General features: G+C 32.7%; 2 protein-coding genes and 1 pseudogene across 2 annotated transcripts; 1 reads left to right on the top strand and 2 right to left on the bottom strand.

The window, feature by feature from the left end:
• The first annotated feature begins 467 nt into the window (after positions 1–467).
• Positions 468–6,750, top strand: LOC143627423 (ubiquitin carboxyl-terminal hydrolase 6-like). The gene is made up of 18 exons (XM_077097249.1): positions 468–488; positions 1,058–1,203; positions 1,326–1,361; positions 1,445–1,552; positions 1,645–1,745; positions 1,967–2,096; positions 2,199–2,258; positions 2,351–2,418; positions 2,527–2,577; positions 3,323–3,431; positions 3,568–3,656; positions 3,758–3,827; positions 5,052–5,132; positions 5,434–5,532; positions 5,627–5,675; positions 5,819–5,938; positions 6,014–6,088; positions 6,544–6,750. The coding sequence occupies exons 1-18, from the start codon at positions 479–481 to the stop codon at positions 6,597–6,599; spliced, it is 1,458 nt and encodes a 485-aa protein (XP_076953364.1). The 5' UTR covers positions 468–478; the 3' UTR covers positions 6,600–6,750.
• A 2,013-nt stretch (positions 6,751–8,763) lies between these two features.
• LOC143627466 (dof zinc finger protein DOF1.7 pseudogene) lies at positions 8,764–9,234 on the bottom strand (annotated as a pseudogene).
• Positions 9,235–18,198: 8,964 nt separating this feature from the next.
• LOC143627465 (uncharacterized) lies at positions 18,199–21,986 on the bottom strand. The gene is made up of 5 exons (XM_077097279.1): positions 21,917–21,986; positions 21,130–21,645; positions 20,329–20,442; positions 19,009–19,508; positions 18,199–18,813 (listed from the first exon to the last, which is right to left on the bottom strand). Exons 1-5 carry the CDS (start codon positions 21,984–21,986, stop codon positions 18,199–18,201), a joined length of 1,815 nt encoding a protein of 604 aa, XP_076953394.1.
• Between the last annotated feature and the right edge of the window lie 2,228 nt (positions 21,987–24,214).

Genomic DNA, 24,214 nt, shown 5'->3' with positions numbered 1-24,214 from the left:
CTTATCTTTACCCCATAGGAATAGAGAGGCGGCTTCCAGTGAGACCCCTGGCTCGATAGTGGTTTTGCATCAAGCCTTGGACATAAGACACATAACACTCAACCAGCGAGACCCAGGCCGATTGGTGCATGTACTCCTGTCTTTCGGCTATCAACGCCACCACTTGATGTCTGATTAATCTTCCTTCATTTTTAAAGCTATTTACATGAAATTAGTAAAATGACGTCAAAATTAGTGCAATTTCACTTTTGCCAACTCAAGAGCCCACGCATATATGCATTATATGCGCACACCGCAAGCAGGGCTATTCTTTTATAAACCGAAATACCAAGTTCACGGGCCGGGTCAATTTATAAATAAGAAAGCAGGCCCAATCCACAAATATACTCGTACTTGAGAAATTGGTCACACAGATGAGACGCACACTCGGTTATCGTTGCCCTTTCCTCCAAGCGACACACACAGGCCTTCCGTAATCATGCCAACAGGTTGATTCATTCACCTTATCTTTCTTTCTTTCTTGCTTCAGATTACACAGTCGTTTATTTCAGATCTGACATGCAATTATTCTATTATTTGCTCTCGTCTTTTGTATCACCTATCTAGGGCTTATGTATTATCTTATTATTTTCTGTTCTGTGCTGTACTCTGATTGATTCATTCATAAATTTCATTTTGATTACTTGATTAGATTGTTGTTAATTAATTTATATATATGCATTTGAGTGTGTTTGTTTGGATTCCGTTTAAAAGATATAAAACCAGAAACAATAGGCATAGCTCTATACAAAGTTATGTTTCTGGCTATTCATTCCAATAAAAACACTCTTATTTCTCTTTATATTTTGGATCTCACTGTTTGTATTCATCACTTGCTTTCTGGCTAGTAAGTTTAATTTCCCCTTTTTAAAGATCCTGCTGGTAGCTATGAGTGTCTTCTTATATATATAAAAAAACCATGTGGCTGATATGATACTTTCATAGGGAACAAGTTAATCAAACTCTGTTTAGGTTTATTTTTAGAAGGTTTGCTTTTGACTCTTTGTCAACATCACAGTGAGTGTAAAATGGCAAAAGGAGCTATACCCCGGAGTTGAGATAGATACAACCCAACCCCCATATGTTTTCAAATGTCAGCTCTATGACCTCACAGGGGTGCCGCCTGAAAGGCAAAAGATAATGGTGAAAGGTGGAATATTAAAGGTAGTCAATCCCATCTTTCTACATGCCATAATCTTTTCTAGGTTACTTGGCTATGCAATATAAAAGCAATCAACTATTTATTTAAGGTCTCATAATCTCACTATCTTTTTCTGTTAAACTAGGATGATGCTGATTGGTCCAAGTTGGGTATAAAAGAGGTGAATGGTCTTTTTTTTTACATTTGACAGTTTATAATCTTGTACTCTTGAAAATGTGGTAAATGCTCTTTTGCTATTTGTAGGGTCAAAAATTAATGATGGTGGGAACTGCTGATGAGATTGTAAAGGCTCCAGAGAAGGGTCCTGTATTCGTGGAAGATCTTCCAGAAGAAGAACAAGTAGTTGCTGTGGTAAGGTTCTTGACATTTTTGTTTTTCTTGCGAAGTTCATATTCATAATGCCTGGAAGTAAATTACCTACCTTTTTGCTTATTTTTTTGTAGGGCCATTCTGCTGGATTATTTAATCTTGGAAATACATGCTACATGAATTCCACCATGCAATGTCTGCATTCAGTTCCAGAGCTTAAATCTGCATTGATTGAGTGAGTAATTTTTCTGTGTAAGGACTATGATTACAATTTACGATGGTGTTTAGCTTCCAGATTATATTTTTTATGGCTTTGCTTTTATGCTGTAGTTTTCTTCTTATGTTACGAAGTTGGAATCTTTCAATCAGTTGACTTGTTTTTTTTGTTCATTCTTATTGAAATTCATCTATTCTTTTGTTACCAATTCCAAATTTGTTTATTTCTTATTTGCTTAGGTATCCGCCGCAATCTGGCAGAAGCAATGACTTGGATCAGTCTTCTCATCTCTTGACTGTTGCAACACGAGATTTATTTACTGAGCTTGATAAGAATGTCAAGCCAGTTGCACCAATGCAGTTTTGGATGGTACATTTCATCTCATTGTCATGTCATTGTGTTTACGCACTTTTTTTTCTCTTAGAAATCTGAGAAGAAATTTGTTATCATTGGCACATTATTTGATCATAGGTATTGCGTAAAAAATATCCTCAATTTGGGCAGCTATACAATGGATCCTTTATGCAACAGGTTTTTTTTGATGCCATTCATTTATGATTGTCTTTTTATGGTTATTTTCTGATTTGAGTTTTGATAAATCAATATCTTTTGATAACTGTCAGGATGCTGAAGAATGCTGGACGCAGATTTTGTACACTTTATCTCAGGCCCTTAGATCACCAAGTACCAGGTATCATGCATCTGCCAAAGTAGTAGATTGATGAGTCACTCAGAAAATACTATTTTTAATATGAAGTTATGTTCTAACTAATAAGTTTTATCCTCATTTAATATGCAGTTCAAATGTGGATACGGTGAAAGAAATTTTTGGTATTGACCTTGTCAGCAGGTACTTGTTGATTCTACTTTTAATGATCATACATTAGTCATCCTTAAAATCAAATTGTAGAACTGATATTTCAGTTTTTGTTGTAAAACATGCTCCCAGCTCTTCATAACTGTGAATTTTTTCTTCACTGTGCACCCTAATCTCTAATTCAGGATGAGATACATAGCATGTTAATATAAATTGTTAATTTCATATATACTCTCCAGAGAGGTCAAGATTTTGTTTTTCTCTTTCCAAATTTTATAGTATTATATATTCCTTTTCAAAGCACTATAAGTAACAAATAGAAAGACATACTTTCTGTGAATCGTTTCAGTGCATAATTGTCCCTTTGTTGTTAGAGTTCATATAGAATGGGTAAATACAAAATTTGTGTTTAGAAAGGGTAAAAACGATTATGAATTTTGGAAGGTGTATACAAAATTTTAAACTTTTAGAAGGCTAGAATAAATTGCTAGTCTTAGGGGGTGTTTGGGATTCCTTATTTTATCTCCTTATAACTTTTCATTAAGTTAATAAGTTACAAAAGTGTAACTTATTGAACTTTTCCTCTCACAATATAAGCAATCCCAAACACCTTATTACTTTTCAAAAAGTTAATAAGTTATAAGTTGGTGAAAATAAGCAATCCCAAACACCCCTTTATATTCCAATAATTAGTAATAGTTTTTTGTCGTATAGTTATGGCTGAAAACAGATATGGTTTTCCTGTTTTGATTTTATTTGACTGTATTATGCTGTGTAGGGTTCATTGTGCAGAGAGTGGTGAAGAAAGTACAGAGACAGAAACAGTTTATTCTCTCAAATGCCACATATCACAGGAGGTGAATCATTTACATGAGGGGCTGAAGCATGTAAGTACTATTATAAAGCAATTCATTTTTTGCACCATATTTGTTCTTATTTCTGTCACAAACTAAAAAGCAAGCCATTTGTTAATGCTACTTATTATTTGTTTTAGCGATGTTGGTTTAATGGTAATTCTTGCAGGGGCTTAAATCAGAGCTAGAGAAGGCTTCTCCTTCTTTGGGACGCAGTGCAATTTACTTGAAGGATTCTCGCATCAATGGATTGCCAAAGTAACTGCTCTATGGTTTTAGCTCTGATTTAAAATTTAACTTGTTGATTACACAAGACGCATGTTGACCTACCTTTCTTAACTGTTTTCTTTTTCATGCAGGTACTTGACTATCCAGTTTGTACGATTTTTCTGGAAGAGGGAATCTAATCAGAAAGCAAAGATTTTGAGGGTAATAAACTTCACTCACAAACATAATTACAATAGTAACATTTACCAAAGTTACGAACAAATAATTTCCTTTTTTCTTTACAAATACATTTTAAATTAATAATTAAAGGCAGAATATAAAGTGATCTAGCCCTTTGGATCAGGGATGACGTGTTTGGCATGTGAAAAGAGGTGGTTACTGGTTTGTTCTAGTCTCACTGCCCTAAGTTTCTTTTTCAAAGCATAAAAAGCATGTTTCCTATAATTACCAAAGAGACCCTGAACTCTTATTTTTTCAAAATAGCCAGAAATTCTCTAGACATTATATTTTTTGTTTTTCCAATTATCTATCAACCTTTTGTTCTCTTACCATCACTCAGTATAACTAAAAAGGAATGAACACTACTAATATAAACTTATTAATAACAGTTATAAACACATAGTAAAGTAATTGAATTTCATATTCGTTTTGGGCTTACTTAAAGGTCTTAACGAGATTGTTACAATGATATATTGCACACATGTAATCCTTTTTTTGTTTTTTTTATCTGGAACAAGTGTTAGGATCAATTACAAACACCTTTTAACATGAGAAGTGTAAGAAGCATTAGGGTAATTATGCTAACACTAGAGTAATTATTACACTACACTGGACTAGTGTAATTATGCTAACACTAGAGCATTGCGCACATGTAATCCTTTTTTTGTTTTTTTTTTCTGGAATATTGAACAAGTGTTAGGATCAATTACAAACACCTTTTAACGTGAGAAGTGTAAGAAGCATTAGGGTAATTATGCTAACACTAGAGTAATATTACACTACACTGGACTAGTGTAATTATTAATACTCTAGTTCAAAACTTTAGCGTAGTAATAACTAATCTAGTGTTAGCATAATTACTTTAGTGCTAATAATTAATCTAGTGTTAGCATAATCTAGTAATAATTACTAAGTAGTTATTACACGTTAAAAGTTGTTTCTACCAAATCCAACCCCTATTGAACAGTCATATAAATGATTCATTTTCCAAGGACAGTATAAATTTGTAAATTGAATAGTGGCACTTGTGGTTGGAGATGGTCTTTTAGACCAAATTTGGGGTTTTATGACTTTATCTATTGGAGAATCGAGATGGTCTAAGAAGAAAAACATTATGACCATTCTTGAATGTGATTTATCAGAATATCAGTATAAAGTTTGTTGACTGTCTGCAATTTTCTGTTTTTTCTTTCTTTTTTTTTTCAGAAAGTAGATTATCCATTGGAGTTGGATATTTTTGATCTTTGTTCAGATGATCTTCGCAAAAAGCTCGAAACTCCTCGTCAGGTTTGTAACTTCCATATTACGTACTTTGGATTTAAATGCATTTTGTTACAAATGGGGATTAATGGATTTAACTGATGAAATTTGTAAAAGTGTAAAGTTTCTATTTCTTGCACTTTGCCCTTAAATAGTTTCATCCTGGTGATTTTTGTATCTTTAGCTGTGTAGATATTTTCAACTATTTTACTGTTATTACTTATTAGTTTACTATTATTATTATTGTTGTTGTTGTTGTTGTTGTTGTTGTTGTTTATAGATGCTGTTCATTTTTGGGTTTGAAGTAACTATTGATGTATTTATTTAGATGTTAAGAGATGAGGATGGTAGAAAGGCTGGTCTGAAACTTAAACAAAAGACTTCTGCTTCAGTGGACACTGATGTGAACATGTCTGATGCAGCAGAGGTATGTACTATGTACATTTTATTACAATTTATGTAAATCTCACAAGAATATGCTTTACTTAGACTACACTATTTATGTTATATAATTCACCCAGGGACCATCAAATGGAAGCGAAGAATCATCCAAAGCTACAGTTGGAGAAGGTTAGCATCCTTTTACAAATTTTTATTCTTCTAAACCATTTTAGACACATTCAAGAGTAGATGAGTTGACATTGTAAAAAACCAGTTGTTTTGATGATTATACCTTTAAGGTTCATTTCTATTTGGTTATTATTATGTTTCAGGGGTTGGTTCTGATAAGAATGTCCAGTTGACCGGAGTATATGATTTGGTAGCTGTACTCACTCACAAAGGCAGAAGTGCAGATTCAGGTCACTATGTTGCCTGGGTCAAGCAAGAAAATGGTCAGTCCATCTAACTGGCATTACTCTTATTCAACTCTATTACAATAAGAACCTATTAGTTGATTTTTAATGTAGGGAAATGGATTCAATTCGATGATGATAATCCAATCCCACAAAGGGAAGAAGATATTACAAAACTTTCTGGAGGAGGTATGTATATCATTAAATGGTAACCAAGTTTCACTAAAGCCACACGAACCTTTTTTCAACTACAAAAATCACTCACGTTTCAATATTCTTTTGTTAATTTAATCTGAAGTGATCTAAATTGAACGGTTTTGAAACTTGGTAATCGTTTAGTACTTTTTTACAGTTACGTGCTATTTTAGGGTGAACTTTAAAATAAGAAATCATCAAAAATAGTAACAAAGTTTTTAAATGTTTGGCAATCACAAAAGTCCTTTTTATTTTAGCTTTTTGATTAGGTTACAAAGTTATGTAAAAGCCATAAATCCTGACTTTTTAAAATGGCTTTTTGAAAAAGCCAATAAGTCAATAAGTTGTTTTTAAACTCAATCCCAAACATTTGAATGGTTTGCAACTCTGGTAACTACATACCATATGGTACAAGTCTGATACTTCGATTGATTGTTTTGTTGCTACAGGCGATTGGCATATGGCTTACATTTGCATGTACAAGGCGCGCACCTTTCTCATGTAATGTGATTTGTTTTCTGTTATAATTGTGTATCTTAATTGTTTCAACTGTCATTTAGTTTACACCAACTTAGAACATAGAGTGAGGAATTAATCCCCCATTTCGATTTCACATTTGTGTTTGATTATGTGCTTTCAATATTTTTTTTAGTAAAACAATTTTGACACACACATACACACACACATCCCTTGGTATAATTTGAAATATGATCTGGTAGACAAGTTGAGATATAGTAGCTGAATCTTGCATAAGTCAAGACTCAAGACGTGGAACCTTTCAAACCGTTCCGTTCCAAGTGTTTTATGCCATTTTTTAATATGTTTGAAGTATTAGTTATGTGTTAAAATAACCACGGAAAAGATTGTGGGTCCCATGTGATGGATTACAAATTTCCCCTTTGGTCCTTTTATGCTATTTCATTTGTTACATTATTTAACCTACTTGCCCCACCCATCCCATCTTCTTCATCTACGTGTATTATTAGCTCGGTAGCCATCCAGTTCTGTCGACCATTGCTCTCGCTCCGTCGTACACATTCCACCGCCAACTATGACGGAGGAAATAAGAAATGACACGTTTTCATTTCAGTCATTATCTTCAAATCTCATCTGTAGATACCTTAATTTTGATGAGTAATTTGTTTTCGATTATCGAAGAATGCTCATCCTTCAGTTCTGTTGAGTTGTAATTCAAACGATTTCTTTGCATAAATCAAAGATCAAAGCATAGAGTTTTAATAAAATTCTTCTGCTTAGTCAATCATGGTGGCCTCAATGATTGCATTGCGCAAGCCGATTGAATCTGTTGGCTTTTGAACAATTGAGGTTTGACTTTGTTGGTTTCTCATTTATAGACTGTATAAATGTTTAATTCCATGATCTGATTTGAACATTGTCTTGCTAAAGGAAGGGTCAATTCCACTTGTTGAGATGGTTGGTGGTTACCACATTTATATATTGATTTGTTTTTATATTAATTAATTTTATTTGTTTATCATCAGTATATACGGGTTCCACACATTAATGCCTTTTTAAAAAATATTTTCTTAAATAAGTGTATTTTAATCATTTTATGCACACTTAATTAGAATACAAGTATACAACGGTCATTCATACTAGGAAGCATCGGTGTTACATGTAACAAACCATTTGGATCATACTTGTAATTTTTAGAACAGTGAGAGAAAACATAAAATATGTGCATAACTCAGGATCATTCGTATAACCTCCATTGAAAAATGAAGTAGAGTTAGATAACGCACATTCGTCGGAATGCTAACACTAGCTCTTTGGGTTGTATTATAACAAACAAATCCCCATAGTTCTATATGATTAAAACAACGGAAATTTTAAAGTTTGTCGGGATCAATTGTTGCCGACGTGGTCCAGACAAGAAGTGACCGAGTGATTCATGATTGTAAAGATTTTCAAGGATAGGGTCCCAAATATTATCCATACTAGATCTGACCCCCAATGAATACACATACATGCCATGACACGGCGGTCTCTCCGCAAATTCCAGGACCACGTCAACGACATTTACTCCCTCGCCCCACATAAGAGCATAAACACCCGAAATCACATGTAAAAACATTTATCATGCTTTTACCTCATATGAAGAAGTCTACTCTCAGGACTCTTACCATGGTAAGGCTAACGATTTTTCTAAAAAAATTTCTAGCGCATCGCTAAACTCGAAATAATGCTCGCTATTTCATCACTATCGCTACGTAATGTATAAGTAGATCGTTGCTATCGCCTATCGTCCACTATTTGCCCCCATCATATTTACACAAGCAGAAAGATATAACGCAAGAAAAGAACAAGAATATCATAAACTAACTTATTAGCTTATTAACTTTTATAAGTTAAAAAAGTGTTTGGGTTATGAAGGAACAACGAGTTTTTGATAAGTCAAGAGGGAGCGACTTATCAAAAATAAGTTGTAAAAGTATAAAAAATAAAAAAGAGGTGTAAATAAGAAATGCCAAACATAACCAATGTAAGAAAAGAATCCACAAAATCAACTGTATAAAATTACCACTAATAATTAATAGTATCTTGACAACTTTATATAACAACATAAAATAAACCCATCATAATTAACAAGTAAAAATATCCCCATGATCCCCAATTACCTTTTCTTTTTAAATAAAAAATAATAAAATCTAACGAAGGCTGGAACCAGATGTGAAGATTGAGAGATGAGGCCACCCATTTCCTCCAGCAGCACCGCTTGATTCACCATCCGTCAAATTCGAAACAATTTTTATACTTTGACTATCATTATTATTATTATTATTAATATCGAAAATCGGAGATGATTCCGGCTTCAATATCGTTGCCGGAGGCGATGACTCAGCAGGACGTTTATTGGATCGTTTAGTTGATTTACGAACACCGCCGCCGATGGGAATCTTACGAAGCGTGCCGCCTTTGGTCCAGTAGCGGCGGCAGTTCTTACAGTAATGGCGCGGCTGCGAGAGGTTGTAGTTGTTGTAGTAGCAGAACTTGGTGTTGTCGGAGTCGCATCTAGGGCAGTTCAGATGCTCGTGTTCTGGGAATTGGAGGCTAGGGTTTGGGTTTGGGTTTGGGTTTGGGTTCATTTGGGGTGGATACGTTGACGGGATTTGATGCATTTTTGGATGGAGTTGGAATTGGGTTTATTTATTTAAGATGAATGAGATGAGGGGAAATGAAATTGGAATTGGTGTTAAATGAGATCTCGATAAGTCTCCGTCATGGTGTGTGGTGTTGGGCTGGAATGGAAGTCAAAATTATAAAATGGTCGACATTTGATTGTATAACCGAAAATACCTTCACAAAATGCCATGTTTATTTTTATCAAATTGAATAAAAACGTGCTACTTCTGGTCATGGGTTGAATAAAAATACTTTGGTTGATTTGTATCTATCCATAATAATATATATAAATGAAAACCCTAAAATCCTATGTGTCGTGATGTCGTCGCTCCATCTTTTTATGAAAGCCATCAGATTGCTTGATTTTTAAATGGAGGCCTCTCATTGATTTAACCCAAATTCATGGGTATGGGTCTTACCAAAACCAGATTGCTCTTAAACGGGTTATAACATCAATAAATTAAAAATTAATCTTACAAGTTATTTGATATGAAAATCCTATAAAATAGGGATATACTAATATTTAATATCCAATTTAAAAAAAATATATATTATTTATAATTAATAAACAATTTTATAGTAAAAAAACATAAGCGGGTCATGGATCACCAAATCCAGATAGCTTTTAAACGAGTTATAACATATAATTTATTTATGAAACCCTTTCATCATCAAACGCTAAGTATATTATTAACTTTCTTACAATAAAGAAAATTAAAATCCAAAAATAAATATTAAAAAACGAAAAATGTAAAACAACCCCCGTAATACGGGGGACAAAATCTAGTATAATTTATACCAAAATATGTATTATTATCTATAACATATATAAATGAAACCCCTATAATCCTACGCGTCGCGCTCCCCTTTTTATGAAAGCCACTAGATTGCTTGATTTTTAAATAAAAACTCTCATTGATTTAACCCAAATTCATGGGTATGTGTCTTACCAAAACCAGATAGCTCTTAAACGGGTTATAACATCCTATTAAATTAAAAATTAATCTTACCAATTATTTGGTATGAAAATCTTATAAAATAGGGATATACTAAAATTTAATATCCAATTTAAAAAGAAAAAGATATTATTTATAATTAATAAACAATTTTATAGTAAAAAACATAAGCAAGTCATGGATCACCAAATCCAGATAGCTTTTAAATGGTTTATAACATATCATTTATTTATGAAACCCTTTCATCATCAAACCTTAAGTATGTTATTAACTTTTTTACAATAAAGAAAATTAAAATTCAAAAAATAAATATTAAAAAACGAAAAATGTAAAACAACCATTCTCTCAAGCCATCAGATTGCTTTATTTGTAAATGAAGGCTTCTAACACATTTGATCCGAATTCATTGGTAAATGTTTCACCAAACGTAGATAGCTCTTAAACGGGTTATAACTTCTCATTATATTAAAAATTAATCTCATCAAATATTTGATATGAAAATCCTATAAAATAGGGATATACTAAAAACTAATATCCTATTTTATTTAAAAAAGATATTATTTATAATTAATGAAACAATTTTATAATAAAGAAAATAAACGGGTAATGGGTATCACCAAACCCAGAAAGCTTTTAAACCGGATTATAACATATCATTTATTTGTGAAACCATTTTATCATCAAACCCCAAGTATATTAATTATTAACTTTCTTATAATAAATAAAATTAAAATCCAAATATATATATATATATATATATTAAAAACGAAAAATGTAAAACAACTCCAGTAATACGGGGGATAAAATATAGTATGTTATATAGTATTTGATATTCGTTTATATATATTATCTGAATTTCCGATAGACACATGACATCGATTCCCAAACATTTTCAGAAAGTGATAATAATAATGGAATTGTGAGTCTGTCACTAACGCTCATTCTTATTGTTAGTTTTGGGTTTGGATCAAATATAAATGAAATTAACGTATTAATTATGAGAATCAAGTAGAGTAATTATGTATTATTCAACTTGCATGTATAATTACTCTACTTGATTCTCACAATTAGTACGCTAATTTCATTTGTATATTAACCTTCCCCGTTATTTTTTGGCCAATCAATTATAATTACTTAATTTTGAACTTCAATATCTAGAAAAAACTTAACCACCATCTACAACTTGCTCACCCACCAAACTGTTGTCATTGTCACCATTCATCTCGACCACCGTTGTCACCTAGCCACTGTTCTTACCCTGACACCTCGCATACCGTTCCTTAGACAGCCGCTGCTATCCTGGCACCTCGATCATTTCTGCTACCACCCTAGTGGTGGCCAGGGTCATGGCGATGGCCCGATGGGTGATGGCTAGATGACGATGACAATGAGAGCATGTTTGTCGGGTGGCCATTGTGATGTATTACAATTTCAAAATAATTGATATGCTGCTTAAATCCATTACAAATTAAAAATGGTTTCATAGGCTCCATTTCCTTTTAAAATTTCACTTCCTTTTAAGAATGAAAAAAAAAAAATTCTTCATATTATAACCCCACCCCCCCCCCCCCCCCACCCCCGGTTTTTTTTTTTACAAATTTGAACTTTTGTGAAAAAAAAAAATTGCAAGCCAAATGCATTCTAGTCTTAGCTTTTGGACATATTTTGTGAAAATGCATAGTTAAACCTATTTGTGTTCAGAAAATCCGATATAAAAAACCCGAAATCCTAACCGAAATCGAAACCCGAAATCCTAACCGAAATCGAAACCCGAATAATCTTATCTGAATTCTTATTCAAATCCGGATAGGGATTTCATATCCGAATAAATAACATGCAATTTAATAATTTTGAAGTTTGGCTTTATTCGTATCCGTTTTAATTTTTAGAATTATGATGGCTCATGGTTTGATTTTGACTTTTTTTTGAAGTTTGACTTTTCTTTGTGTATGTTTTAGTTTAGTTTTCCGGTGTTATATTTTAATTTAATTAGACGCTTGTTTAAATGTTTGTTATGCGGTTTATTTCTGGTTATTCGGATTATCCGAATCCATCCGAAATCAATTCAGATTGGATAAGAACACCCCTAATTCAGATCGGATCGGATTGCGGATAGGGCCCTAAAAATTTCAAATCCGAACCAAATAAACCAAATAATCCGTTATCCGATCCGATGAACAACCATAATTAAACCTATTCAATGAATTTGAAAGTCTATTTATAAAATTAATGTAGTATTATATATATTACAATTTTGGGAGTTCTTAGGCTTCTAAAGTTGCACCTCATGCTTTAGGAGGTGTACATATTGTTTAATATTTACGTCTAAGTTTAACGAGTTAACACGTTGCAACGCATGTGCGTGGTTGAACGTTTTTGTCTATTTACCCGTTTAACGACCCCATCACAATGTGTAGATGTTAAGTTGACTTAGTTATTTTTTTTCTATATTTTATGTTTTGGTCTAATTTCTATGTGTTAACACGATGCAACGAGCGTGTATGGTTCAACGTTTTTACATCTACTTTTTGTTCAGTTTTCTTAATTGTTGACGTTAGTTACTGGCTACGGGAGAGGGGATGACGAACGAAGGCAGTTGTGATAACTTCATGCTTTCGAGTGGAGTGGATAAGTAAATACACGGTTTTACACCTCCGCCGCAACGCGGGTCGTGTTAATACTAGTTGGAGATTTAAAATCAAACATTTAGTTGTTACATTAGAGATATCTATCTAATTTTATATACATATAAACGAAACTTTTAAAAACTCTCTAGTTGCTTTCTACATTCTTTCAAGCCACCAGATTGCTTTATTTTTTAATGAAGGCTTCTCACCAAACCTAGATAGCCCTTAAACGTATTATAACATCTCATTAAATTAAAAATTAAACTCACCAAATATTTGATATGAAAATTTTATAAAATAGAGATATACTAAAAATTAATATTCCATTTTAAAAAAAAAAGATATTATTTATAGTTAAGAAACAATTTTATAGTAAAAAAATATAAGCGGGACATGGGTCTCATCAAAATCATATAGCTTTTAAATCAGGTTATAAAATCTTATTTATTTGTGAAATACTTTCATTATTATATAATTAATTAAATTCCTTACAATAATTAAAATTAAAATCCAGAAAAATATATAAATAGTAGAAACGAATAATGTAAAACAACTCCGTAATACAGAGGATAAAAACTAGTTATATATATATATATATATATATTCTAAGAAAGTACTTTCGTTACCGTAAACCTTACATAGTTATCGAGATAAAACTATTTAACTGTTAGAAAGTGAGATTTTGTTAAGCAAATCTTATTTATGTAACTTAAATAGTTAATAATTAAATACAAATCATGCACAAAATCCCAATATGTCGAATCTTTGAATATTTGCTAAAAGGTCAATTAAAAAAATAAAAAGAAAAAAGATGACCAACATCCCCAAAGGACTTACTATTCGTGTATATCTTATGTAATCGGCCGGCTAAAATGATATGCCATATAATATGAAAGATTTGCTTTGATTTTCTTTACAGTATTAATCTTTTATTATGAAAAATGACAGGACTCGGAATTTGAAGGATTAAACAACAAATAATGACGTATACTTGATTGATTCCCCCAAGCAATTTTTTTTAATTAACTCATCACTTATCACAAACTTTAAAGGAAAAAGAACACGTATTCCATAAGTATATTTATTTTTAATAAAATATAATGTTTATATTAAGTAAAACATATTTTTTTGTTATTTGCGTGACTTGAATCCTAGAATTTCCAACCTTATAGTTTTATCCATGTTTAATCTGTTAGATTTTAATACTATTTTCTTTTGAACGTTTTGAATAAATTGTCTTAGGTTTAATGACACGAATTTTGTAAGTATATTTAATAGCTTTATAACTCATAAGTTAATTAAAAAGTCAACTAAAAGTAAATCTATAATATAACAAGTAAAATGTTCTTTTAGCATTTAGGAAAAAAACAAAAACAAAAGAAGTGGCTTCTAAACTTCATATTTTTGTCGGCATCCTTAATTTTATTAATTTTCAATACTATTCAGTAATATACTATTAATTATTTAATATAAACTAGTATTATTACTCGCGCCTTGCGGCGGATGTGTTAAACCGTAAAATAGGTCGTGTTTGCATTCTGTTTTTGAATGCGCAAAAGCTTGAACATGTAAGAAACACCAGAATATCATTATGCTTCATTTTAATAGGAAAAATCAGCAATAACACCTTCGTAATACCCGAAAGTAACATAAAATAACTATCATCACTCTGTGTCCAGAATTGTTTTTCATATAAATAGATAATTTAATTCTCTAACCAATGATGAAATCGTAAGATGATATTTACAGGGCTTGAATTATTAAACCCAAATTGTTAAGAGACGTAGAAGTCAACTAACACCTCAAAAAAACAAAGAAGAAGCCCCAAACAAAGATAATATTTACAGGGCTTGAATTATTAAACCCAAATTATTAAGAGACGTAGAAGCCAGTTAACATCTTAAAAAAACAAAGAAGAAGCCCCAAACAAAGATGATATTTACAAGGCTTGAATTATTAAACCCAAATTATTAAGAGACGTAGAAGTCAGTTAACACCTCAAAAAAACAAAAAAGAAGCCCCAAACAAAGATGATATTTACAGGGCTTGAATTATTAAACCCAATTTGTTAAGAGACGTAGAAGTCAGTTAACACCTCAAAAAAACAAAGAAGAAGCCCTAAACAATGCAGACAATCAGTATCGAGCCTTGCAGAAGAAAAGCAAGTTTGAAGCTGGTAGAAAGGGATGAAAAATGAATAAAAAAACATGTTAGGTAGTTGTGAATCTGGTGTTGGTTGTTATCGCTAGCGAACCATCAAATGATGTGGCCCTGCTGGTTGATACGAAACGACCAGTCGTCGCCGTTTGCTTATGGCGTGTAAACCAAAGGAACAAATGAGAAGTAAATAATAATAGAAATTGCTAACCATCACTAAAGCATACGGTACAAACATACAAAAGACGCATACAATGAATAATGACTAATATGTACAATAACAATTTTGAAGGGACCTATATGCGCAAAACAAAATGAAGTTTTAACTACCCATTTGAAAAAACTAACTCTTTTGTACATATGTATTAAAGTTACTGGTTAGTGATTATGAATAATAACCTTTGTAAGGTAACTAAAACTTGCTTTTTAATATATATATATATATATAATATAATTTTCTTTTTCATACACAGTATATATAAATATACATATATTTTTATTTGTGTAATGAAAGATAATTTATAACTTTTATGTATTAAAATAATCAAAAAATATTTTTCTTTTGTCATGTTTAACTTATTCCAATTTTCGTATGCGTGATGCATTTCTTGAAGTGACTTAATACATGCACACATAATACTAAAATAGTAAGGTGTATATTTCTTGAACTCTCTTAGTGCCCTCGATACAGTTAGGAATATAAATGTTTAGTAAATTACTGATTTACTATCATTAACTAACATTGATATCATGTAATAACAACTATACCTATTAAAACATCACTCGTAACAAAATTATTAGTAGAGCCTATAAAAAATATGATGTAAGCAAATCATACATTTATCTAAGATAACAGAAAGATAATTGATTTCCAAAAAAATTCGAATCCGAATCAAGTTCAAGCATAAAAATAATATCATTGAATTTTTTATGACATTCTGAATTTTAGTTTTGTCAATAAAAACATTTTAAATGCATTAAGTCACTATCAAAAACTTATTTATTATATTATATTATTATAAAGTAAATGTTGTGAACACCACATCATATGGATTACATTTGACTTTTGAACGTATGTTAGATGACCAATTCCACGAGTCAACTTCTTAAAATTCAATGCATAGTAATCATTATGGCAGAATTTTGGTATTGAGCAGCAAAAATATTTTACGTTCATGGTACACTTAGCTTCACCATAAGCAGAGGTGATGTTGTAAAACTAAAAAAAAAGACTATATGGTTGTGCATCTTATAGTCTTATATGTAAAATTTTAGTACTTCCCTATGTTCCTTAACATTTATCAAATTTAATACATTCTGGTCTAAATTTTACTTAAGAACATAAATTTTACGATTTGGGTTTACTCCACACGATATGAGTTTATCCGAATCCACACACCTACTATGAAGGATCTCGATCTCATAAAAAATCAACATTATAGACTATAGAGTTGTAAGTTAATATAATTTATTTTGGTGTTTTCATAGAAAGTTTTATAGTAGCATCAAAATCATTGTTGATGACATTGTTAAATTTTAACAACGCAAAGTAAAACTGATTGAAAGTTTGTATAAAAACACATGATATATAGGGTTTGATCAAATGCAAATGAAATTAATGTGCTAATTGTGAGAATCAAGAAGAGTAAGTATATATACAAGTAGAGTAATTATGTAATTAAATTATAGAGTAATTACGTAATTACTCTAGTTGTATATATAATTACTCTACTTGATTCTTACAATTAGTACGCTAATTTTATTTGTACGTTAACTTTCCCCATAATATACTATAGAATTAATAGGCACGATTGTTATCATCTTCGCTCAACGAGTCGAGTTTGAGCTTCACATCAAATTCTTTGACTTTGTAATCCACAAGCCGTATATGAACAACCAAACAACCAAACAAAGATTTTTTATTTATTTATGAAAAATAAAATGATCCAATTACAATAAAGAGGCAGGTAAGCGGGCAACAAGCTGCGCCGCTACCCCCCTTTTGAATAGCAAAACTGATCCTACTGAAAACAAAGTTATCGTTCTTCGGTGTTGTTGAGTTACTGTGCACGACCCGCTGAACTCTTTCAGAAAAGTAGCAGCACGGGGGCAAGAGACCCAAATGTATTGAAAGCAAAAGGATGAAGGCGGGTTGATTCTCAACACACGCCTTCTCGTGCTTAGCAATTTTTCCTGCTTCTGCCTTTAACACGGCCTGCTTAGCAACGAACCCGGTGTCCCTAAGCCCGACAAGAGGGGATACCTCAGTAAGGTCCACACAAGCATGCCTCCCCCCCCATCCAAACACAAGAATGTCCGCTGGTCGGAGAGTAGACCTTCCTTCATGCGAATCCGACAAGAAATTCACAGGAGCCTCTTTCTTTGCCGAGATTCCCGCCCGTTTTAACACATCATAAAGGACATCCTTGACTAAATCATGCCTATATTTAAACCCCGAGAGTTCTTTGCAATGAACCACATGTTCACCAAAAAATTGACCAATAAACCGACACACCGCTAAACACTGTCTTAAACGTATCGAGTTAATTAAGTGGTCTAAACATAAAACAGAACTCGTAGTTAATTGTTTGGACCTGACCCAACAAAAACATAATAAACAAATGAAAATAGCCCAATTCGGGTCGTGTATTTAGAAACCAGGCTACAGGAATGAAAAAGTGCACATATAATGCAATATTTAGAACTATATCGGACATAATCTCGTCCCAGAATGGGGTATGTGTCCATCTCCCATGCTTGGAACTGTTCTTATTTCAACCTCTAGACACCAGGCCGATTTATAATTACATTACATCCATGTGAAAGTTTAAGTTCGATCATTTTCTATGTAGTACGTGTAGATAGAGAGGTTGCTTTCCCTAAAATCTACCGCTCTAGGAAAACTATTTCGTAATTTTATATGTATCTATATTACCGAACATTTTTATATGTTCGTAATAAAATCTTTTTAAAACGAAGTGTTCTAATATAGATATGTCTAATACTAGTTTCATGATCATAGCTCCTATATAAACAACAATCAATTATTTACTTAATAAGAAGTACGACAAATGTACAATGACACATAAAACATTGCTTATAAATATAATTAGCTTTAACAACTACATAATCATGCTCAATTTAACAACTTTTCCCAACACTGAAATGAACACGATAGTGACAGTGAGAAACAAACGATTATTCCGAATTTAAGACTTGGCTAGTAAAGCATAGGCTTTTTTGGCTTGAAGAGGTTTTTGGAACCATATGTTGAGCTGTAAACATCTGCTAGAAGACCATACTGAAGTCTGGCATATAATATAACGGGCATCGAAGCAAATGCAGTGATAATAATTGGTACCCAAATCAACTCGTTGTGATAAAGAGCGAAAAAACTAACACTAAAAGCGACCATCATGGCAGTGATAGAGAGGAAAAGTGCTGCTAGACCTCTCATAAGTTTTTTAGGTAATGATTCCAAGAAATCTTCCTCGGCGTAACGAGATGTGAGAATGTATAAGAACACGAGGATTGAAATTGTGGCAAATGACAAAGAAATGGCATCTGATATAACAAAGACTATAAATGCTCTATGATTTCGTAAAATAGGAATACCACTAGTGTTATTGTATCCACCTGGTACAGTAAAAGCGGCTGCAAATACTACGGTGGCAATTAGCGCAGCAACTACCATACAATGGCTAGCTGTGTTCTTCATCCACTTCTCACTTGCAATCATGAGATCTTTGTGTCCGTTGGTGAACAATTCGTGTGGCAGTAGACCATCGTTGTTCTTCTTTTCTTGACAAGAAGGAGGGAGCATACCTTCCCCTTCCTACACAAAAGACGTTAGATTTGGGGTCAAAATTTTGAGAAAACAAAAGCACAAGGAACTCAATTTCTATGCTCTTATTGGAATTTTGATTCATATTTGTATTAAAAAGGGAAAAAAGAACAATGATCATACACACACACACATACACACAAACACTTAACTTTCTAGATTAGGAGAGAAAATTGTATTAATTACCTTGTACCATAAGAGTTCCCTTTGCATTTGTAGAGCCACTCCTGAAGTTTCTTGAAGTCGCTTCTTCTTTGCACTCTTTGCAGCTAAATGCAACATGTTATTTCCGTTAATGTCCTTTATAGGACTTATGAAATCCTTCATGGAGCCTATCTCGTACATAAGATTGTAGACACCCTCTTGACGGTGTGAGACAGCAACATGAAATATACTTTGGTTGCTATCATTTAACTTCCAAATAAGATCTGGATATCGGCGAATGAGCTCAACCAGAAATCTAGTGTTTCCCATTTCAGCAGCAATAAATAGCACTCGGGAAGAGTATGTATTCTTTTTGACATGTTTTGATGTTGTTGCCTTGTCATTTTGCTGTTCCTTGTCTGGTGGCCCTCTTAAAATATCATCAATTTCTTTTTTGGGCTTCTTCACTATAGCATTCCAAATGTCTCTTAATAATTGAATAGCAAGCCTTTCTCTTTCAACAACATGAATAGCTGCAAATACTGAAAGACAACCAAATAAGAAACCAACATATACGAACTATTGCTTTAGAATAAACCATTAGACAGACACAAGATATTATATAGGGAAAATTCCAAAAATGTCCGTGCGGAAGTTTGTCCCAACATCTCGAATGACACATGAGTGACTTTGATACCATTTGTAATTAACATTTAGCCCCCTGTACCAGCAATAATGTATGATTTGCCCATAAAGGACTCAAGAACTTGTTTTTAGTTACCCATCATGATATTACTTCCATTGAAATTTGAACACGCTTAAATTTGGAGTTTTTCTCTCACCCCTGAACATTAAATCCAAAACGTGTTGATATATTTGAGATGAGAATTTTTTTATGAACCAAGAACTTCTTCGGTCCAACCTTGATGCGGAACTTTCATAGTATATCACGCCATATTTTGTCTTATGGTATCTAGTATTACATCGTCTCATATCATCACCATATCATATAGACATCATGTCACACTATCATATCATGTCATACTTTAGACTCATCAATCACAAACACAAAGTCAATGCCTCAAAGGAATAATCAGAACACACAATATTTAAGAGATGCCACTTTTATTATACCATGGAAATATAATTCAAAAACATTAACACAATAACTTTCATATCAAAACCCTAAACTCGGTTAAAACATATGTATAGTGCTAACCTAACTTGGTCAATAAGAAAACTAATAAAACCCTAGAACCCATAATCCAAGCCCACATCTACTTCAAGGTAAGCGCAATAAAGTTTTAGAAGAGCGTAGCACATTTAGCCATTTAGGCGCCCTTCCATGGAAGAGAAACTTACTTTTATTGATGACTCTCTGGATAAAATGAAGTTTTATATCCCCAAATGCGTTAGTCTTTTTAGCGAAAGCTCTAAGCACATCACCGTTTATAGCAAGTTCTGGCCGATTTGTCACTATTCTCAGCGCAAATCTACAAAGTATTGAAAGATCTATCACATAGTGAAAAAGTGTTAAAATAAATCGCAACTATTCACCGAGAAAACCGTGGCCAAAAGAACCCAAAAGAAAGAATAAATCTTATGTATTAAGATGTTCATAACAACATGATCACATGAGGTTGTAGGAACTGTTTGTATAATAAAGTAAAATAAACACATTTAATTTGAATTACAATACAAAATTAAAAGAATACAGTACATTTAGAACTTATAAATTAAAATGTAAGAACGAGATGAAGAACAAAAAGGTTTTTGGTTGTGAATTCGTGTTTAACATAAGTCTTTTTAAAAAAAATTTGAGTCTCCTAAGAGAACTTGCTTGTTTTCTAGTGTTTGCATATCCTTAACAATGGTTTCCCACTAGCTTGTAAACTACTCAAAAGTTTTTTCTCCCTTATGTGAGTCAACTTGTCACTAATTCTACATTTTTTCCATCCATTATTAATTAAACACCTAAATTCTATTATCGATATATATCATTCCTTCTTCTTGGACGCGGTTTGTTATTTTTGCAAAGCCCTCTCATAGTAGAAGAAAAACCCATTAAATAATAGTTACATTAAAACATGTAAGATATAAATATTTTTTTTTGTCGGTGATAAAAAAACTGGAGAGAAGCATTAAAAAAACTGTAACACACACACACACACACACTCTTACCGAAGAAATCAGCTTCTACACATCTCATGAGAACCCAACCACGATTCTGATCAGTCCAAAACGCACCATTCATGTTGTTTGAATTTTGATAGAGATAATCCACCATATCGTAGTTTCCACATAAAGAAGCCATATAGAGTGGCAGCATTCCTAGACTACCAGGAATATTTAGTAGGTCGTCGCAACGACTTACCAAAATTCTAGCAATACTTACGGTACCTCCTGCTGCTGCTAAACACAGTGCAGTATTGCCACTTTCACTCCAAAGCTTTAGGTCTTCCGGTTCCATAGAAAGGACTAGCTTACTAACAAAATCCTCCATCAAATTGGTGCTTTTAGCGGATGCTGCTATATGAAGTGCCGTTTCATGACTTCTAGTGATACTACACCGCTTCACCTCTTGATGCTGCATTATGATGTTTTCAGCAGCTACCCAGTTACCTTTGATTGATGCTTCATACAGAGGTACACAAATGCTGAGGTATTCTTCTCTGTCTCCTTAAAAGATTTAAAAGCAGAGTTGTTAAGTATTATTATGTAAGAAAGAACCGAACCAGTTTGGAACCAATAGAAACCGTAGGTTTCAGCCTGGTTTGTAATCAACTTCATTAAAACTGATTCTAAACCAGTTTAACTAAACCAAAACCGATCAAACATTAGGTAATTAACCAGCCAAGGAACCAGTTTCAACCTGTTTTTGACTGTTTATTTATCAAACCGAACCGTTTTCAACCCCAACTGGTTTAGAGTTTGAAACCGGTTTGGGTACCTATGCTCACAGGCCCCGCCACCTTGAGCACCACATCAACACGCTTTTTAGACCATGTCTTATGGAGCATGGTTAGTTAACCAAAAGTGTGGCCACGTCGCTGCTAAGTGCCGCCTAGGCATGGGGCATCCACTAACTTTTCATTAAAAAACGTGTCCTTGTTTAACCGAAAAACATTTATTACTAAATCTTTTTTTAATTTATAGAAAGGTGAGTACGTAGATATTTTGATTGGTTAGAGAAAACCTTGGCTCCACCAAAGATGCCCATTTACCGTATTGACGAGCTAGAGGGATGGCACTTCCTTTTTCTTGTGTGGTGGAATTGGCGTTTAAATGGATGAGGTAAGAGAGAGTGGCACCCTCACCTCTCCGGCTCTCCATAACACTCACCCCTTCTTACTTGCTCACTCATATTATTATTTAACTTTTATGAATTTTAATACAATCAACATTTTTGAAAACAACTCGTTTTGGTTTAATTTATATCATAATGCCAGAAAAAAGTAAAAACAAAATTATGCATTCAATTTCTTTTAAATCTAACAAGCACACGCTATTTAAAATAATATATTATAAGGGTAAGCCTAATCACAGTCTCACATATAGCGGCTCACGGGGAGGCCCAATGTGCTTCCATTACTCACGTATAGTCATTGGCTCATTGCTTAAATAGTAAAATACATGGTTAGGCTAAATGTACACTCTATTCCTTATTTGTCATATCTCATTCTATAAACTTTCAACTCTCTAACAATTTTGTTTGATGTATATATCCTCATCTAACACAATTGCTATGTAAAAATATTAATTATCACTAACATTAGTATATTTTAGTCTCAATTATAAAATTTGTGAAGTTTATTACATAAATATACTATTTTTTTTAATTAATAAACAAATATGAATATTGTATTAAAAAATTACAAACTATATCTAAAAACAATTTTGAAAACGGTCTCTAAAAAAACAAAAGAAAAACTTATTTTTAAATAAGAAAAAATGTTTGTTGTTTTAAAAAAAGATAAAAAGGCATTTTAAAAAAATATATAAAAAAGAGTAAAAAAATCTTAAAAATAGGTTTTAAAATTAAAAAATAATAAAAGATAACAAAATGACGAAAAAAAATTAACAAAGTTTGAATGGCATTAGCGTATAACTTTGAGGGAGGAGTGTAGGTTTTGTAAAAATGAGATGAATGGCGCTCCTGATCTTTCTCGCACATGGTCTAAACACGATGCTCTATATATAGGAAAGTGAATGCCAAAAAAATTTAACTTCACATATACAAATTAAGTGCTTATTTAATTTTGGAATGTTGGATTTTAATAATCCAAACTTTAGCCTATTGGCCGGTATTAATCCAAACTTAATAAATTCCTTAGGTTAATCTCAATTTTCATTCTACTGGCCTCTACTAAGCCTTTTCCTAACGGGACTAACCCGGTTAGTTTAGGGCAAAAAATGTCATTTCTCTAAGTTGAGAGGGACAAATGAAAAATGTAATAAACTTCAAACCCATCACCGCCGCCAGCTCCACGCCCGGCGGCGGCGGTGGTGATGGTGGTACGGCGAAGGTGGCGGCGGTGGTGGAGGCGATAGTGGTGCGGTGGTGGCGGTGGAGGCGACTGTCACACCCCGACCAAAGGCGGCGGAACATGCCGAGGTGTAACGATTGTCCATAAGCACATGACACTAATTAAAGTGACAGTATTTAAGAAACTCATTTCATTTCACAATATCGAAAATGTCACATAACAATTATCCATAAAATAACCATAAACAAGATATCACAAAATATGACAAATTTGATATTGTTCATTTTTACTAATATCCTAAGGTCTTTGATGTCGTTTTCTTCACAATCATAAATCAACCAAGATGCAAACCTGCAACATTTCATAAAATAAAGTTTGTCAACACAAAGGTTGGTGAGCAATTCATAAGTTTAATCATATTAGTATATAATAAAGATAGCCACAAAACTTGCATACGAAACGATAAATAAAAGTGGTAATTTGGATAAATAGATATCGCTAAACACATTAGCGACACCTAGCTATAAGGGGATGCCAAATAGTCTAGGATTTTATAGTTATCATTAATTGCATTACGTTAACGACACCTTACTATAAGGGGATGCCAAATAGTCTAGGATTTTATAGTTCCACCAACCAAAAGCGATAAACACATAGGCATATAAGCATAGAACACCAAATCGAGCAATTATTTAGGTAAAGTATACAACTACGTTTGTGGTTTAAGATTCAAATATAAAGCATTTTGTTGAATAAGTATG

Source organism: Bidens hawaiensis, unplaced genomic scaffold, assembly GCF_021521415.1.
Source record: "Bidens hawaiensis isolate Kalapana, Puna unplaced genomic scaffold, B.hawaiensis_p1.1 tig00004682_1, whole genome shotgun sequence".
Lineage (NCBI taxonomy): Eukaryota > Viridiplantae > Streptophyta > Magnoliopsida > Asterales > Asteraceae > Bidens > Bidens hawaiensis.
This window is presented reverse-complemented; position numbering and strand designations above follow the sequence as displayed.

Excerpts from the sequence above, each read along its gene's own strand:
- LOC143627423 (XM_077097249.1), top strand. Across the intron at positions 1,204-1,325 it reads TGAAAGGTGGAATATTAAAG|GATGATGCTGATTGGTCCAA; the intron begins GTAGTCAATCCC and ends CTGTTAAACTAG. Across the intron at positions 2,097-2,198 it reads CACCAATGCAGTTTTGGATG|GTATTGCGTAAAAAATATCC; the intron begins GTACATTTCATC and ends ATTTGATCATAG.
- LOC143627465 (XM_077097279.1), bottom strand. The coding sequence starts at position 21,986 with ATGCTCCATAAGACATGGTCTAAAAAGCGTGTTGATGTGGTGCTCAAG. Across the intron at positions 21,646-21,916 it reads GGCGGGGCCTGTGAGCATAG|GAGACAGAGAAGAATACCTC; the intron begins GTACCCAAACCG and ends AAATCTTTTAAG. Across the intron at positions 18,814-19,008 it reads GGGAACTCTTATGGTACAAG|GAAGGGGAAGGTATGCTCCC; the intron begins GTAATTAATACA and ends TCTTTTGTGTAG.